The sequence below is a fragment of the Schistocerca americana genome, chromosome 2, assembly GCF_021461395.2.
Source record: "Schistocerca americana isolate TAMUIC-IGC-003095 chromosome 2, iqSchAmer2.1, whole genome shotgun sequence".
NCBI lineage: Eukaryota > Metazoa > Arthropoda > Insecta > Orthoptera > Acrididae > Schistocerca > Schistocerca americana.
Genome location: NC_060120.1, coordinates 737,876,920 through 737,896,560, shown reverse-complemented (window position 1 = coordinate 737,896,560; position 19,641 = coordinate 737,876,920). Strand labels below are relative to the sequence as shown.

Sequence of the window (19,641 nt, the reverse complement as noted above, 5' to 3'; positions counted from 1 at the left end):
AAATTTAACTAGGCTTTTAATGCTGGTTGTAAGATATCCAAGAAACCAGTCAAAATCCAGTTTTTATCTTCTTACAGTAAAGTTTCTTGCAGAGCTGTTGGCTGAATTATGAATTTTGAAACGTTGGTGTGTCATTATGTATCCTGTGACTTTTAGTAGGTTTGATAAACATTTGTATCATTACTGCCTGACTCCTGTGCAATTGAAAAATGTTGCAGCTACTAAAATTCCTTAAATGATGAGAATGTTCTTGAACTTTAATGTTATCAAAACTCCCAAAATCATTCATCATTCTCATAACAATCTTTAATAACATGTCTTATCTGTTATTAGTCCATTTTAAGCAGTTGCATTAATTTTAACTCCATGGAAAGTAAATTCTAATGTAGCTTAAGCATACACTGTTATATTTTCTTTGAACATTCAGTATTTGGAACAACAACAAAAACTATCTGCTTACAAAAGTGTCATGTTTGCAGGGAAGAAAAAACAGCATTAAAGGGGGAGAATGTGAATTTACTGGGAAAACTTGACCAGGTGTGGAAAAACTATAAGGAGCTGCAAAAGGAAAATATTAAGCTTAGTGCTTCTGATGAACTATCAGCAGAAAAGGAAATACAGGTTAGGTTCTGAAATGTGTGTGGTAAATATCTAAGGAAAACAGCAACAGAGTTTGGAAATACCTTGAACTGTTTTGACTGCGAATAGATGTGGTCTTTGTCAATGTTTGGGTTATGTTATGACAAATTGGTGTTAAAGATGGTCTGCATTCACATATTTGGTAGAAAGCGTACTGCCAGCCCCAAAATCTTTGCTTGTTTCCTGTCCACACACATTTCTTATGTCAATATAATTTTTTGTGGTGTAATATTTATTTATTTTACAGGGAAGAGATGGCCGGGCTACAAAGTAACATAGATTATTTAAATAACAAACTTGCAGTCTCATTTGGGACTGAAGAGTGGAGAGGTAATTGAGTAACAAGATGAAATACATTTTAAAGTAGCTGCAACACAAAAAATAAAGATCAAATATAAATAATTAAAGTACACAATTTAAGTAGTCTATTCTATCTGTGGCTGATTGTGCGATGAAATGCTAAACCTAATACTTAAATTGTAGTCCTCTTGGCATGAAATAAACAGTAATAAGCATTACATAACCTACATTTATTACGAATGTTTCATAATAAATGCTATCCATGATATGGAATATGTGTGTTGTATTTGATATTAGAAAAGCCTAAGGCCTTTCAGAAATTAAAAATAGAATATTATTGCACTGTATGGACCCTTCACATCTAAATAGGGAAATAACAGAGAAAGATAGATATCTTGTAATTTCTAAACAACCAGGAGTTACATGTAACACACCAAAGTGTAAAAGAGGAATCATTTTCTCAGAAAGTCAGTTGCCACAGAACACTAAAATGAGAAGAGCATATAATGACAATTTATTTACAGAAAAGAAATCAACAAACATATAAAAACAAGTTCAATAAATTTCATTTGCTTCCTCGTACAAATTTTTCGCAAACTTACACTATGTGATCAAAAGTATCCAGAAACCCCCAAAAACATACGTTTTTCATATTAGGTGCATTGAGCTGCCACCTACTGCCAGGCACTCCATATCAGCGACCTCAGTAGTCATTAGACTTCATGAGAGAGCAGAATGGGGTGCTCCGCGGAACTCACAGACTTTGAACATTGTCAAGTGATTGAGTGTCACTTGTGTCATACGTCTGTAGTGAGATTTCCACACTCCTAAACATCCCTAGATCCTCTGTTTCCAATGTGATAGTGATAGTGAAGGGACACATACAGCACAAAAGCGTAAACGCCGACCTCGTCTGTTGACTGACAGAGACCGCCAACAGTTGAAGAGGCTCGTAATGTGTAATAGGATAGGCAGACATCTATCCAGATCATCACACAGGAATTCCAAACTGCATCAGGATCCACTGCAGGATTACTATGATGATTGGGAGGAAGATGAGAAAACTTGGATTTCATTGTCAAGCGGCTGCTCATAAGGCACACATCATGCCAGTAAATGTCAAACAACGCCTTACTTGGTGTAGGGAGCATAAACATTAGGTGATTTAACAGTGGAAAAATGTTGTGTGGAGTGACAAAACACAGTACACATTGTAGCAATCCGATGATAGGATGTTGGTATGACGAATGCCCGGTGCATGTCATCTGCCAACACCTGTAGTACCAATAGTAAAATTCAGAGGCAGTGGTGTTATGTTGTGGTCATGTTTTTCATGGAGGGGACTTGCACCCCTTGTTGTTTTGCGTGACACTATCGCAGCACAGACCTACATTGATGTTTTAAGCACCTTCTTGCTTCCCACTTTTGAAGAGCGATGCGGGGATGGCAATTGCATCTTTCAACACGATCCAGCACCTCTTCATAATGCGTGGCCTGTGGCAGAGTCGTTACATGACAATAACATCCCTGTAATGGACTGGCCTGCACAGAGTCCTACCTGAATCCCATAGAACACCTTTGGGTTGTTTTGGAACTCCAGCTTCTTACCAGGACTCACCGATCGACATCAATACCTCTGCTCAGTGCAGCACTCCGAGAAGAATGGGCTGCCATTCCCCAAGAAAGCTTCCAGCACCTGATTGAATGTATGCCTGCGGGAATGGAAGCTATCATCAAAGCTAAGGGTGGGCCAACACCATATTGAATTTCAGCATTACCGATGGTGGGCGCCACGAACTTATAAGTCATTTTCAGCCAGGTGTCCGGATACTTATGATCACATAGTGTAGCTGTATTGAAGAGGACCTAAATCTAAATGAAACAGAGAGATTATGAAACAAATGTGATCACTGGCATGAATTTAAGTCATCAGTTGGCAAAACAAATTTACTTATGGATAAAGCAATGACAAAAATATAGAATTTGGAAAAAAATTGTGGTAAGTTCTATGGGACCAAACTTCTGAGGTCATTGGTCCCTAAGCTTACACACTAATTAATCTAAGTTAAACTAACTTATGCTAAGGACAACACCACACCCATGCCCAAGGGAGGACTCGAACCTCTGATGGGAGGAGCCGCGCGAGCCATAGCAAGATCCCTTAGACCGCGCGGCTACCCCATGCGGCTATAGAATTTGGCCTAAGATTCACGTGTGCATTGAAATTGTGTTGAAACTATAAAAGTTATATTAGGAAGTAGATCTGATACTAGATGTGACACATTGAAACTTGACAGAAACATGTCAGTTGCAACCATCTTAGGCTTTGTGTTTTCAAATGTTACCACAAATTCACAATATTCAGTTACCAAATGTAAGGATCAGCTTGTTTAGAAATGTCATTGTGTGGTCAAGAAATTAACTGGTTGCAGAAGCTGTACTAAATAAAATGGAATGAGTTTCTGAACAGCGAGAATCATACTTGATAATTTAAAATTGCTGCATAAATATTGTTCGCATGAATCAATCACAATAATGTGAAGGAATGTAAAATGTGTAAAAAAAAGTGCATGAACATTGTCTTATTAAATGCAAGTCTGCTACCAATATGTAATGCTGCTACTATGCATGGGTAATCACAGAATATAACAAACCCCTGTACTCATAGCTCAACCAAGTGAAGCAGATGTTTGGAAATACAAATGTGGACCAGTTTCAGTAGTATTTTTTTCAGTGTTTTCAATGGCCACAAGACATATTTGGTCTCTCTCTGAACAGTGCTGAACAAAGACCAGTGCTGCCTTCAACATCAGGCACACACTTCACTTAGCCAACCTCTTCCATGCAGCAGATGGAACCACATACAGAAGCTAGTTGCCTCTTACCACAAACAAGATATATAGATGCTGAAAGTACTGTCAGCACATTTCTTACTTATCTGGCAAAGTGAACATGAAATGGCAGGATTAAACTGTATTTTGCCTCACCCATAATTCTGTGACATCTTTCATTTGTAGTAGACAGATCCAACATATAGTTTCCAATTTTTCAAACAGGAATTGTTTGCTTCTGAAAGGTTGAAAAATCAGAGTTTAGCTTAACATTTTGAAAATTTTCTTCTGCGTAATATGATGTGGAAAACAAATCATCGGCATACTAAACATTGCTTAAAATTGGGAGACCTATGGGGGATTCATAGATTAAATGATACTTTCCTTTGACTCTGCAGCAATTTTTGGAAGTTGGTACAGCTAAGTTTTTGTTATAATTACATAAATCCCTCGATGGAGTAACACAAAATAAAGGAAAGATGAGATGGAACACGGAAACACTTAAAGGAAGACAGATAGTGCTTGGAGGCTAGTGTGAATGCCATTTTCTGTTACTTGGCTGTGTGCTTCATTCATAAACCCACTATAGCTGAATGGTTGCTCTTCCCTACTATGAGTTTTTCTTACCTTTGTTATTAAACACAGTGTACAAATCAGCGGACGTGTTTATATATCCTGTGTACTGTCTGAGTCAGTATTTCATGAATCAACTTATAAAATACTCCCTATAGCTCTTTAGAAGCAAGAGACTAAAAAAAATTGAATTGCAAGAAGGGCCAGCATCTGTATAAAATCAGTGTCACCAATAGGGCTGCAATTCACATTATTTATGCTCAATGAAAGAAATATTACAATGGTTTGCAACCTATAACCTTTAATGAGTGCTTGCTCTCACTGTTTCTGGCAACAAGTTAGGTTTGGATACATGAAACATTCTTCTCTAATTAAATATGTAATGAAACAATAGCTGTAGACACTAGAATAATACTCATTTTCTTCACCTAATTTCTGAATAACAGCAAGAAAAACAAGCAATTTTATATTCACTTTTCAGGTTATGTATTATTCAACATGGGCATGTTAAAGCTGTAACAAATACAAAGTGTATAACTTTACCTAATTAATTTTAAATTTTTCTTTCATTTTGATCAGTGTTAATTTTTGAACTATTGGGTAAATATGTTTTGTAAATAATACTTAGTTAAATGATATTATGCTACACATTAGCTCGGAGGCTGTTCCATCATCTCTGCTTTCTTGCTATATTACTGCACTAAGTATCCTGCTTTAATATTTAATTTAATGGCTTATATCATTGTGGTTCTCTTGCTTAATATAAATCCTTCTGCTTCCACATTCTACAACCGATACTGTTGTAAAAACAGTGCAGCTTCAGGCTATAGTGTCTGCTGTGAGCTTAAATTATTCAAAGTAAATTTTCTGAAGTCAGTTTAATTTTGCTGATTTTCTGTATTTTGATGACACTAGAGAGACGAATATCCAAAACTGAGTCTTCTAATTAAAACTGATTACATCTAAAAACTCGTGTATTCTAGTATTCTTTTTAGTATGGATCTGTGTTATGAAGGTGTACATGTAGAATAAACAATCAACCTGATATTTTTTTGCACTCCACAGCAATGGTTTCCTTTAAATTTTCTACACATAGTTTATAATTTCATTGGACATATGTCACAATGAAGGCAGTGTCAAAAAATGAGAGCTATCACATCCTCTGACTATAGTTCTGCTTCACTGTAAAAAGTCACTCTTTTCTGATCTAAAAATACTTCACCCTAGTCTTTTTTCATTTCTCATATTTCAGCAGCCCTCTTGCCTTCTCTTTCTTCTATGGGCACTCATGTTAACAGCTGCAGTCTATGCTTTTAGCATGGTTCAAGAAGTGTCCTGAGAGAACAGTAATAATATATTCCTGTGCCATCTGTTAAAACTTCTCTCATTCTTGCTCATCATCATCATCATTTAAGACTGAGTATGCCTTTCAGCGTTCAGTCTGGAGCATAGTCCCCCTTATAAAATTCCTCAATGATCCCCTATTCTGTGCTAACATTGCTGCCTCTTCTGATGTTAGGCCTATTACTTCAAAATTATTCTTAACCGAATCCAGGTACCTTCTCCTTGGCCTACCCCGACTCCTCCTACCCTCTACTGCTGAACCCATAAGTCTCTTGGGTAACCTTGCTTCTCCCATGCATGTAACATGACCCCACCATCTAAGCCTGTTCACCCTGACTGCTACATCTATAGAGTTCATTCCCAGTTTTTCTTTGATTTCCTCATTGTGGACACCCTCCTGCCATTGTTCCCATCTACTAGTACCTGCAATCTTCCTAGCTACTTTCATATCCGTTGGTTGGTTTTGGGGAAGGAGACCAGACAGCGTGGTCATCGGTCTCATCGGATTAGGGAAGGATGGGGAAGGAAGTCGGCTGTGCCCTTTCAGAGGAACCATCCCGGCATTTGCCTGGAGTGATTTAGGGAAATCACGGAAAACCTAAATCAGGATGGCCGGACGCAGGATTGAACCGTCGTCCTCCCGAATGCGAGTTTTCATATCCGTAACCTCAACTTTATTGATAAGGTAACCTGAATCCACCCAGCTTTCGCTCCCATACAACAAAGTTGGTCGAAAGGTTGAACGGTGCACAGATAACTTAGTCTTGGTACTGACTTCCTTCTTGCAGAAGAGAGTAGATCGTAGCTGAGCGCTCACTGCATTAGCTTTGCTACACCTCACTTCCAGTTCTTTCACTGTGTTGCCATCCTGTGAGAATATGCATCCTAAGTACTTGAAACTGTCCACCTGTTCTAACTTTGTTCCTCCTATTTGGCACTCAGTCCATTTATATCTCTTTCCCACTGCCATTACTTTCGTTTTGGAGATGTTAATCTTCATACCTTAGTCCTTACATTTCTGATCTAGCTCTGAAATATTACTTTGCAAACTTTCAATTGAATCTGCCATCACAACTAAGTCATCCACATATGCGAGTCTGCTTATTTTGTGTTCACATATCTTAATCTCACCCAGCCAGTTTATTGTTTTCAACATATGATCCATAAATAATATGAACAACAGTGGAGACAGGTTGCAGCCTTGTCTTACCCCTGAAACTACTCTGAACCATGAACTCAATTTACTGTCAACTCTAACTGCTGCCTGACTATCTATGTAAAGACCTTTAATTGCTTGCAAAAGTTTGCCTCCTTTTCATAATCTCGTCAGACAACAATTTCCTTCTAGGAACACGGTCATATGCCTTTTCTAGATCTATAAAGCATAGATACAATTCCCTGTTCCACTCGTAACACTTCTCAATTATTTACCGTAAGCTAAAGATCTGGTCCTGACAACCTCTAAGAGGCCTAAACCCACACTGATTTTCATCCAATTTGTCCTCAACTAATACTCGAACTTTCCTTTCAACAATACCTGAGAAGATTTCACCCACAACACTGATTAAAGAGATACCTCTGTAGTTGTTACAATCTTTTCTGTTTCCATGTTTAAAGATTGGTGTGATTACTGCTTTCATCCAGTCTGATGGAACCTGTCCCAACTCCCACGCCGTTTCAATTATCCTGTGTAGCCATTTAAGACCTGACATTCCACTGTATTTGATGAGTTCCGACTTAATTTTATCCATCCCAGCCGCTTTATTGCACTGCAACATATTGACCATTTTCTCCACTTCCTCAAATGTGATCCTATTTCCATCATCATTCCTATCCCATTGTACATCGAGATCTGAAACATTACTGATCGTATTTTCACCTACATTGAGCAACTCTTCAAAATATTCCCTCCATCTGCGCAAGGCATCAACAGGATTCACCAGCAGTTTTTCTGACCTGTCCATAATACTTGTCATTTCCTTCTTACCTCCCTTTCGAAGACTGCTAATTACAGTCCAGAGTGGTTTTCCAGCAGCTTGACCCAAAGTCTCCAACCTGTCTGCAAAGTCTTCCCAAGATTTGTTCTTGGATGCTGCAATTATCTGTTTGGCTTTGTTTCTTTCTTCAACATAACTTTCTCTGTCTGCCTGAGTTCTAGTATGTAGCCATTTTTGATACGCCATCTTTTTCCTTTTAAAGGCTGCCTTGACTGTGTCATTCCACCAAGCTGTTTGCTTTATCCTACCTTTACACACTACTGTTCCAAGACATTCTTTAGCCACTTCTAGTACTGTGTCCCTGTACCTTGTCCATTCCTTTTCCAATGACTGTAATTGACTACATTCAACTAACTGGTACCTTTCTGAGATCATTGTTATGTACTTGTGCCTAATTTCCTTATCCTGAAGTTTCTCCACTCTTGTCCTCCTACATATGGACCTGACCTGCTGCACTTTCGGCCTCACAATACCGATTTCACTGCAGATTAAATAGTGATCAGTGTCATCAAAGAATCCCCTGAATACACGTGTATCCCTCACAGCCTTGCCCCCTGCGGGTTCGGGGGTCAGAATAGGCCCGCGGTATTCCTGCCTGTCGTAAGAGGCGACTAAAAGGAGTCTCAAACGTTTCGGCCTTACGTGATGGTCCCCTCTCGGGTTTGACCTCCATCTATCTAAATTATTCCGAAGAGCGAGCCAATTGGGGAAGGGCACCTTACATGGTGCACTGTATCCTTCGTGCAATTAGACCTATAGCCGTCTTTCTTGTCGTTGCAATGGTGTCCCGCTCGTTTTCGATCTCTTGGACGATTACCACGCTGCACTCTGCAGTGTTTCTTTTAACTGTGACGACGACCTTGGCCATTTTTGCACCTAAGATGCAGCACGGTAGCCAGTCCGTTGTGGTGGGGTCGCCATGTACCCTCTTGGTTGTAGCCCCCTGACAACACAGGGATCGCTCTACTGATGCCTGCGCCGTTCACTCCCCACGTATGCCAAGGAGTAGATGCCCATCTCCCTGGGGCATCAGGACTCCCGGCAATGGCCATCCTGCCAGGTGGCTATTGCTGTGGCTGGGTGGCGCCCGTGGGGAGGGCCCTTGGTCGGAGTAGGTGGCATCAGGGCGGATGACCCGCAATGAAGCGTGGTACATCATCTCTCGCTGGCGGCCAGCCGCCAGCAGTCTCTAAGCGTTCTCGGGCTCAATTTAATGCTCAGAAGTACGATCCGAAAACGTTCCCCTCCCTGGCCACGCCGTGGGAAGAGCGTAAGTCTCAGGATGGAGGTAACAGTTATTCGCCCCGATTCTTAGTTTGCACGAGAGCTGATGGGGAGTCTTTTCTCTCCACAAAGCCTCAGTTCTTCGTCGAGCATTTAGAGGACAAGTTTGGGGAGGTGGAGGGCTTGTCTAAAATGCGCTCTGGGTCAGTACTGATACAAACGGCATCCTCCGCCCAGTCCCGCAGGTTACTTGCTTGTGACAAGTTGGGGGATGTTAACGTTTCTATTACACCACATAAGAGTTTAAATATGGTCCAGGGTGTTATTTTCCATAGGGATCTCCTTTTGCAGTCTGATGACGAGCTGCGCGCCAACTTAGAACGTAGAGGTGTTCATTTCGTCCGGCGCGTTCATCAGGGTCCGAGGGACAATCAGGTTGCTACCGGTGCCTTCATCTTGGCCTTTGAGGGTGATACGTTACCGGAAAAGGTCAAGGTGATGGTCTACCGATGTGACGTCAAGCCCTATATCCCTCCCCCGATGTGGTGCTTCAAGTGCTGGAAGTTCGGCCATATGTCTTCCCGCTGCACTTCCAGCCTCACATGTCGCGATTGCGGACGCCCATCTCATCCCGATACTCCATGTGCCCCGCCTCCCATCTGCGTCAACTGCGGGGAGCACCATTCACCTTGCTCGCCTGACTGCAAAGTCTTTCAGAAAGAGCGCAAAATCATGGAATATAAGACCCTGGACCGGCTGACCTATACTGAGGCCAAACGGAAATATGACAGACTCCATCCTGTGAGAATGACATCCACTTATGCAGCTGCTACAACAACTGTGCTAGCTCCATCAGTTTCGAGACTTCCAGCCAGCTCGATAACCAGTAAGACTCCTCCTGCCCCCTTGCCCGTGGGGGGCTCTACCCAACCGGTTGCTCCTGCACCACCTACCTCAGGAGCAACCTCCTCCCACCCGTCGGGGACGTCCGTCCCCGCTTCTCAGCCGGAGAAGCGTCTAACTTCTTCGGCTACTCTCGCCCGTAAGAGTTCCCTTGGGACCCTCCCTTCCCAGGGTTCCACCAGCGGGAAGGATGACTGCCACCAGTGGCATAAGTCCTCACCAGCGGCCGGGCGTAGGGCTTCACGATCCTCCTCTGTCCCGGAGACTGAATCGGTGAAGCCTTCCCAGCCGGTGAAACCCAAGGTTCAGCGAGAGAAGTCCAAGAGAAAGACCTCTAAGGCCAAAGAACTTGCGGTGGCACCAACCCCACCGCACCTTTCACGCTCTGCGTCTGAGGATGAAGTCGAGATTCTAGCGTCCGCTGAGGACCTTGATCTCGCTGGTCCCTCAGACGCCATGGATGTCTCTCGTACGGGTACTGAATCGGTGGCAGTGAGTGAACAAGCGGCGTAAATTGCCTTCCCAGTCCTTTCACGCCTTTCTCAGCCATGGACAATACCATCCTCCAGTGGAACTGCGGCGGTTTTTTCCACCATTTAGCTGAGCTCCGCCAACTTCTCAGCCTTCGCCCTTTCTTCTGCATTGCTCTCCAGGAAACTTGGTTTCCAGCGATGCGAACCCCCGCCCTCCGTGGCTATCGGGGTTATTACAAGAACCGAGCAGCTTATGAAAGGGTGTCTGGTGGCGTCTGCATATATGTCCTTCACACTCTGCACAGCGAGTCTGTCCCTCTCCAGACGCCTTTAGAGGCTGTCGCTGTACGCGTATGGACGCCACAGGCTGTTACCGTCTGCAGTCTTTACATTCCACCGGATGGTGATGTCTCGCAGCATGTCCTGGCTGCACTGGTCGCCCAATTACCGCCACCTTTCTTGCTATTGGGCGACTTCAACGCCCATAACCCTCTGTGGGGTGGGTCAGTGGCCACAGGTCGAGGCGCCATCGTTGAACATTTGTTGTCGCAGCTCGATCTCTCATTGTTAAATGATGGCGCCTTCACACACTTCAGTGTGGCGCATGGCACCTACTCCGCCATTGACCTTTCCATCTGTAGCCATAGCCTCTTACCATCTGTCCAATGGAGTGTGCATGACGACCTGTGTGGTAGTGACCACTTTCCGCTCTTTTTGTCACTACCACAGCGTCACTCTTCTGGGTGCCCTAGCAGATGGGCTATGAATAAGGCTGACTGGGATTTGTTCTCCTCCACTGCCGCTTTTGAGCCTCTCTCTACTGATGACATTGATGCGGTGGTTCAATCTGTCACCACCGGCATCATTACTGCCGCCGAATCTGCCATTCCCCGTTCTTCTGGGTCCGCTCGGCGGAAGGCTGTGCCTTGGTGGTCACCTGAGATCGCTGAAGCGATTAAAGATCGCCGGCGGGTGCTCCAGCGTCACAAGCGACATCCCTCCTTAGCCCACCTTATCGCCTTCAAACGGCTGCGTGCGCGGGCCCGCCTCCTTATCCGCCAAGGCAAGAAGGTGTGCTGGGAGCGGTATGTGTCCACCATTGGCCTCCATGTCACTCCCTCGCAGGTCTGGGCCAAGATTCGACGCGTCTACGGCTATCGGACCCCTGCCAGCGTCCCTGCGCTCTCACTGAATGGAGCCGTTTGTACCGACTCCGACGTCATTGCAAATCGCTTAGCAGAGCATTTTGCTCTGAGTTCCGCTTCTGCGAATTACCCCCAGGCCTTCCGCTCCATTAAAGAGCGGCTGGAACGTCGGAGCCTTTCGTTTCGCACCAACCACCCGGAATCTTACAATGCTCCATTCAGTGAGTGGGAATTTCGCAGTGCCCTAGCTGCTTGCCCTGATACCGCTCCTGGGCCAGATGGCATCCACTGTCAGATGCTGAAACACCTTTCCGGTGTGCCACAGGGCTCTGTTTTAAGTGTCTGTCTGTTTTTAATAGCCATTAACGGGCTTGCTGCGGCCGTGGGTAATTCTGTCTCTGCTTCCCTGTATGCTGACGACTTCTGCCTTTATTACAGCTCTACTGGCATTGCAGCTGTTGAACGTCATCTACAGGGCGCTATCCGAAAGGCGCAGTCTTGGGCTGTAGCCCATGGGTTTCAGTTTTCGGCAGCCAAGACCCGCGTTATGCATTTCTGCCGGCGCCGAACAGTCCATCCTGAGCCGCGGCTTTATCTTGCCGACGAACTCCTTGCTGTGGTGGAGACCCACAGGTTTTTGGGGGTGGTTTTCGATGCCCGGTTGACTTGGCTGCCTCATATCCGGCAGCTTAAACAGACGTGTTGGCGGCATCTAAATGCTCTGAGATGCTTGAGCCACACCCGCTGGGGCGCCGACCGCTTTACCCTGTTGCGGCTCTACCAGGCGTTAATCCAGTCCCGTCTGGATTATGGGAGCCTGGCTTATGGCTCAGCATCCCCATCTGCGTTACAGGTGCTGGACCCAATTCTCCACAGCGGGATACGCCTTGCCACTGGTGCTTTCTGCACCAGCCCTGTGGACAGCGTACTAGTGGAGGCAGGTGTACCTCCCCTGCGGTTCCGACGCCAACGTTTGCTGGCCGCTTATGCTGCCCATGTTCTAAGCTCGCCCGGGCATCCAAATTATCGTCTCCTGTTCCCGCGATCGGTCGTCCATCTGCCAGATCGTCGGCCCCGGTCTGGTTGTACAATAGCGGTCCGCGTCAAAGAGCTTCTCTCTGGGCTTCAGGTTTTCACTGTTCCACCTACTTTCCGGGCTACTTTTCATACACCCCCATGGTGTGTTCGTCGCCCTTGCCTTCGGCTGGACCTGGCACAGGGCCCGAAGGACTCAGTCCCTCCAGAGGCCTTCCGCCGCCGCTTTTATTCTATCCTGGCCACGTATCAGGGCTCTGGTATTGTCTACACTGACGGTTCGATGGTTGCTGGTCGTGTCGGGTATGCGCTCACTCTAGGGGACCGTTCCGAACAACGTTCCTTGCAGGATGGCTGCAGCGTTTACACTGCTGAATTGGTCGCCATCTTTCGTGCCCTAGAGTATATCCGCTCCTGCTCAGGTGAGTCCTTCGTTATCTGTAGCGATTCCCTGAGCGGTTTACGAGCTCTCGACCAGTGTTTCCCTCGTTCTCGTCTGGTGATGGCTATCCACGAGTCTCTGCATACTCTTGCCTGTTGCGGCCGCTCTGTGGTCTTTGTGTGGACCCCCGGTCATGTCGGTATCCCGGGTAACGAACATGTTGACCGCCTGGCGAAAGAGGCCACCAGCAAGCCATCTCTGGACCTTGGCCTCCCAGAGACTGATTTGCGGGCCGTCTTCCGCCGCAAAATCTTGGCGCTATGGGACGATGAATGGCGCGAACTGACAATGTCCAATAAACTCCGTGCTGTCAAGGAGACGACGGCTGTGTGGCGGTCATCCCTGCGAGCCACTCGCAGGGACTCAGTAGTTCTTTGCCGGCTCCGCATTGGCCACTCCCGGCTGACACACAGTTATTTACTGCGCCGGGAGGACCCTCCTCTATGTCGCTGTGGGGCAGCTTTGACAGTGGCCCACATTTTGCTGGCCTGCCCCCTTTTAGCTGTGGTCAGGCAGACATTTGCGCTGCCTGCCACGCTCCCTGCCCTTTTAACAGACGACTACACTATGGCTGACTTAGTTTTACGTTTTATTCGGGCAGGGGGATTTTATCATTTACTCTGAGTGTTTCTGTTTTATTTTATCGTTTTGTGTTGATTCTGGCCTTTGGCCTATGATTTTACATTGATTTTTTAATGTGTTTCTAAGTGGTTGGCTTTTCCTTATTTATTTCTATGGTCGGCCAACCACCGTCACACTCTGTGTGGTTTTAGTTCGTTTTGTCTTGTCCTTGTCTCAGTTTCTCTTGTTCTGTATCGTCTGTGATCTCTTCTGTTCCTCTTTTTTATTCTCTGTGGGTGTTCTTTGTATTTGGAAGAAGGGACCGATGACCGTAGCAGTCTGGTCCCTTTAATCCCTCCAAACCAACCAACCAACCCTCACAGCCTTCCTGAATTCCTGATCTGTTATTATATAGTCAATGACAGATCTGGTTCCCCTGCCTTCCCAAGTATACCGGTGAATGTTCTTATGTTTAAAAAAGTAGTTTCTGATTACTAAGCCCATAATGGCACAGAAATCCAAGAGTTGTTTCCCATTCCTGTTGACCTCCATATCCTCTCCAAATTTACCCATAACCTTTTCATACCCTTCTGTTCGATTTCCAATCCTGGCATTAAAATCACCCATGAGCAGAACACTGTCCTTGTCCTTTACTCCAACAACTACGTCACTGAGTGTGTCATAAAAACTATCCATCTTATCTTGATCTGTCCCTTCACAATGCGAATATACTGACACAATCCTAATTTTCTTGTTAGACACTGTCAAATCTATCCACATCAGTCATTCGTTTACGTACCTTATTGCAACTATGCTGGATTCCATTTCTTTCCTGATGTAAAGCCCTACACCCCATTGTGCTATTCCTGCTTTGACTCCTGACAGGTAAACCTTGTATTCTCCCACTTCCTCTTCTTTCTCACCCCTTATCCAAATGTCACTAACAGCTAAAATGTCCAACCCCATCTTACTTGCAGCCTCTGCCAACTCTACCTTCTTCCCAGAGTAGCCCCCATTGATATTAATAGCTCCCCATCTCGTTACCATTTGTTTGCCGAGTCGTATCTTAGGAGTCCCTGGTTTGTCAATTAGAGGTGTGGCTCCGTCACCTCCAAAGGTCCGAGGCATTTTGCTCTGATTGTTGCCAGCATCATATTTAAAGTACCAGGGAAGCAGGTTGCTAGCCTTACTTGCCCCGGGTCCCATTTGGTTTTACCCCTAACGGTTGAGGGACTAACCAGTGGATTTGGTAGTCTTTGCTGTCTGAGCACAAAGATGCCCAGCCTTATTCCAATGTAACTGGTATCCTGACTGTCAGGACCACTTACTTGGTCACTCATACGTTGCCCGTGATTCATGAATTAGGACATGACAACAGGAACCCAGCTATCCAATTTTCTATACAACTCCAAGAACCAATACAAGAGACTTCATCACTGTTTCTAACAAGGAAGTGAAAAGCTAGTAGTTATTCATAATTATTAGATGTGATAGATTTATGATAATTTCGGTGATTGTACGAGGGCAGTTCAATAAGTAATGCAACACATTTTTTTTCTCGGCCAATTTTGGTTGAAAAAACCGGAAATTTCTTGTGGAATATTTTCAAACACTCCCGCTTCGTCTCGTATAGTTTCATTGACTTCCGACAGGTGGCAGCGCTGTATGGAGCTGTTAAAATGGCGTCTGTAACGGATGTGCATTGCAAACAATGGGCAGTGATCGAGTTTCTTTTGGCGGAAAACCAGGGCATCTCAGATATTCATAGGCGCTTGCAGAATGTCTACAGTGATCTGGCAGTGGACAAAAGCATGATGAGTCGTTGGGCAAAGCGTGTGTCATCATCGCCGCAAGGTCAAGCAAGACTGTCTGATCTCCCGCGTGCGGGCCGGCCGTGCACAGCTGTGACTCCTGCAATGGCGGAGCGTGCGAACACACTCGTTCGACATGATCGACAGATCACCATCAAACAACTCAGTGCTCAACTTGACATCTCTGTTGGTAGTGCTGTCACAATTGTTCACCAGTTGGGATATTCAAAGGTTTGTTCCCACTGGGTCCCTCGTTGTCTAACCGAACACCATAAAGAGCAAAGGAGAACCATCTGTGCGGAATTGCTTGCTCGTCGTGTGGCTGAGGGTGACAATTTCTTGTCAAAGATTGTTACAGGCGATGAAACATGGGTTCATCACTTTGAACCTGAAACAAAACGGCAATCAATGGAGTGGCGCCACACCCACTCCCCTACCAAGAAAAAGTTTAAAGCCATACCCTCAGCCGGTAAAGTCATGGTTACAGTCTTCTGGGACGCTGAAGGGGTTATTCTGTTCGATGTCCTTCCCCATGGTCAAACGATCAACTCTGAAGTGTATTGTGCTACTCTTCAGAAATTGAAGAAACGACTTCAGCGTGTTCGTAGGCACAAAAATCTGAACGAACTTCTCCTTCTTCATGACAACGCAAGACCTCACACAAGTCTTCGCACCCGAGAGGAGCTCACAAAACTTCAGTGGACTGTTCTTCCTCATGCACCCTACAGCCCCAATCTCGCACCATCGGATTTCCATATGTTTGGCCCAATGAAGGACGCAATCCGTGGGAGGCACTACGCGGATGATGAAGAAGTTATTGATGCAGTATGACGTTGGCTCCGACATCGACCAGTGGAATGGTACCGTGCAGGCATACAGGCCCTCATTTCAAGGTGGCGTAAGGCCGTAGCATTGAATGGAGATTACGTTGAAAAATAGTGTTGTGTAGCTAAAAGATTGGGGAATAACCTGGTGTATTTCAATGCTGAATAAAACAACCCCTGTTTCAGAAAAAAAATGTGTTGCATTACTTATTGAACTGCCCTCGTACAATCTAAAACTGAAACTCTGGAATGGAACAACATTAACAATAAAATTAAATGTATTTGCAATTTTTTGAAAAGAACAAGACAATGTAAAAGAGATTATTTTTTCGATAGACAGCTTCTATATTTATCAAATCACTTAAGCGTATTACAGCTGCACAGGAATGATCAGTGAGTCAAGGAATTCTTACATCAGCAGTAATTACAGATGTTGATGTAGTTTCAGAGAAGATGTAATTTCCAAGTTTGGAAACGGTGGTCAGTGGACAATACCACAGCTCTTTTCAAGACTGTATTTCATATTCTTGTTTTCTTTGTGTCTGATCTCATCTGATGGGGTCTTTATTAATAATGATGATAGCAATGGAGAATGCCACACCAGTCAGATAATTTTTTGTACCAGTTTTTAGCTGAAAGGTGTAAATTCTAACATAACTTAAATCCCAACAGATGCAAATTGTTGAGATTTATTTCAACAGTACAGTGAAATTGCATACTACATCTGTGAACTCAGGTAGACAATATTTGTGTAAATGATTAACCCGACTTTAAAAAGTGACTATGGATTGAATAATGTTTGCCACTTGTGATGTGGTAACTTGCTTCTAATAGAATAATATGACATGTTTTGGTCTTCTGCTGGAGGCTGATTGTCATCATTGCCCTGTCCCTGAAAGTGAACTCTCCTCTGTTCACAAATGGGATCTGCACATGCTTATCCAGATTAGAAATATTTGAAATTACTGGTCTCTGCCTGTCTGCTCTAGACAGTGCTTCACAAGTTTGCAAACCACCACTGTGTATAAATCCACAGTGAAAAGACGTTAAATTGTTTTCAATAAAATGAATGAATGCTGCAGAAGCATTTGTTGGCAGGTTATATTTGGTTGAAAACCACACATTTATAGACCTGGATGTTCTTAAGTGGTCATGAATGCATGACAATAATGTCAATTTTCAAGCTTAGTTTCATTTGCTTGCATTTTTCTCATTCCAGAAACTGCAACTGTAACCTGTTTGTGATGCACAAGTATTCTGAACTACAGGATATAAATACTTAAAGGCTTTATGTTACTAGATGCTTAAAATGTTGCACTGAAACTTTGTCCCCAAAAGTATTTGGAATCGTAGATGAACATATGTTGCACATATCAAGAACACTTCCAGCTGATCATTAAAATTATTTGTGCCTTTGATAGATGAGGTGCAATAGTTGACTTTACTAGCAAACACTGCTGTATTTTCATTATATTATTAATTATTAGTAGTATTTGCATAATAATACTAAGTTTTAATTGGAGTTTTGCATGTACTGTTCAGCTCATCAACACTAGTTGAATATTTATCTTTTTTAAAATTTCAGGCAACACATTTGGAGAGGAGCAAAATGAAACAAGAGACAGGAGACTTGAAACAGGACAGTATGATTCACAACAAGGCTATGAAGAACAAGTCGAGTACCCTCCCCACCAACAGTATGAGCAACCAGAAGAATATGGTTACCAAACAGAACAGCAGCAGCAGCAGCATGAAGAACAGCAACCTCTACAACAACAGCCGCAGCAGCAGCAGCAGGATCAACAACAACAGCAACAGCATCCAGAATACGGAACACACGAACCTCCATATGAGCAAGACCCAGGCATCCTCCTCACTGGACCACCACCTCCTCCTCAGTCCATGGAGGCGTGAGGTGGCTGTACCTCCACTTACACTGGAAGATTTAGCTACTGACAGCGATTCATGTGGATCGCAGTCTGCACAGCTAGATATCTTCAAGTAGTAGCAACCTTCACTTAGACAGCACAACAAAAACTGTTATCCCTCAATCTTTTTTTCACGATGTTGATAAATATGCACAGAACTTCGTTTCATTGTGCATTGGTATTCTTGTGTACATATTTATGATGTCATCTAAATTTTGTGTACACATATTTTAGTTATTAAAATTGTTTATGTTTGTGTATAAATAAGATAAGAGGAGCTATAGAAGCGAAAGGATATCTTTAGGAGACTGGCTAACAATTTTCCATTTCATATAGCCTATTATGCAGGAATATAATTGAAATTACTATACAGAAAATACAGCCTCATGCTTGTTTTTATAATGTATGTGTCATGTCTGTACATCTTCATTGTTTTTGTTGCTGCGGGATATTAAAAAGTCAGAGTGAATTTGATACTGCACTATTGCCCTGTAACCGTCTCTCTCTCTCTCTCTCTCTCTCTCTCTCTCTCTCTCTCATGTGTACTTAGCATCTTAAGTTATAGCAATTATTGAGAGACACAGATTTTTTTAACATTATATTCCACACAAAGTTCAATGAATCTGACAGTGTGTGCTTATCAAGTCTCAGTAAATTGTGATGATACACCTCAAAATACATGCATCATCATCTATGACCTGCACTATCCTCATTGGTGTAAGCTGTATGCATATGACAGTATGCTTATCAAGTCTCAGTTAATTGTAGTGTAAGATATCATGATACACCTCAAAATAAATGCATCATCATCAGTTACCTATACTATCCTCATCAGTGTGATATAAAACTAGTATTTCCCTTATATCCCATCTTGTATAAGGGTTAGGCCCCTGAACAACTCACTCTGCTTGTTATATTTCCTCCTAACGCACAAACCTATACATGTACATACAAGCCTCCTATAGATTCTTAATGGTTAAAGCAATCAACAAAATTAACTGGTGAAATGTAACTTACATTTATGTGTAACAACCTTGTTACATAATTCGTTCTTCAGTTCTACTAAACCCTCATCTAAAACCTGTCTTCCACGATGTGACATAACAATGAATCAGTGATGCAGTCATCACACGTTTAATTAATTATGATCCCCTCCTACTAGTACTATAGTACATATTTTTTGTTTATGTTACAGTGGAATGTGTGCTCACTTTTCATAATCTTCGCCCTATAGAGAGACAAGTGGAACAAAAATCACAGGTTAGGCAATAAACTTAAATGTTTATAGAATAACTTAATATCAAAAGAAAAAAAGAACTGTACGGTGTAATGTCATAAGTTTGTGATACTGCAAATAACACTCAAAACTGCATCTGTATGCAGGTACTGAGTCTAGGTTTCCTATTTCAGTTTTTATTTAATTGTATCAGAACCATCAAAATATCATATATAACAATGAACTGTATATAACCAGACATGTAACATGTCATATTACATAGCTAGGAAATTTTTGACCAAAAGTTGGCCACATCTATTACCTTTGGGGTAGCCATAATGAACTGCTCAACAGTGTAAGTGCTTTGGCATATTCACACTTCATGAGGTGGATAG

At 43.4% G+C, this 19,641-nt stretch overlaps 1 protein-coding gene across 6 annotated transcripts in view; it reads left to right on the top strand.

Annotated features, from left to right (window-relative positions):
* LOC124594806 (serologically defined colon cancer antigen 8 homolog) overlaps positions 1-18,627 on the top strand; it is a 232,612-nt gene extending 213,985 nt beyond the window's left edge. The window contains exons 11-12 of one of the 6 annotated variants that reach the window (XR_006978156.1): positions 887-969; positions 17,688-17,823. Coding sequence is in view for 5 of the 6 variants with exons in the window: in XM_047133237.1 (XP_046989193.1) it covers positions 480-621; positions 17,688-18,107 (562 nt within the window). In the remaining variant the exon portion in view is untranslated. Of the gene's footprint in view, positions 1-479; positions 622-886; positions 970-17,687 lie in introns of all 6 variants that reach the window. The other 5 variants (XM_047133238.1, XM_047133237.1, XM_047133236.1 and 2 more) reach the window with 5 other exon arrangements.
* The last annotated feature ends 1,014 nt before the right edge of the window (positions 18,628-19,641 follow it).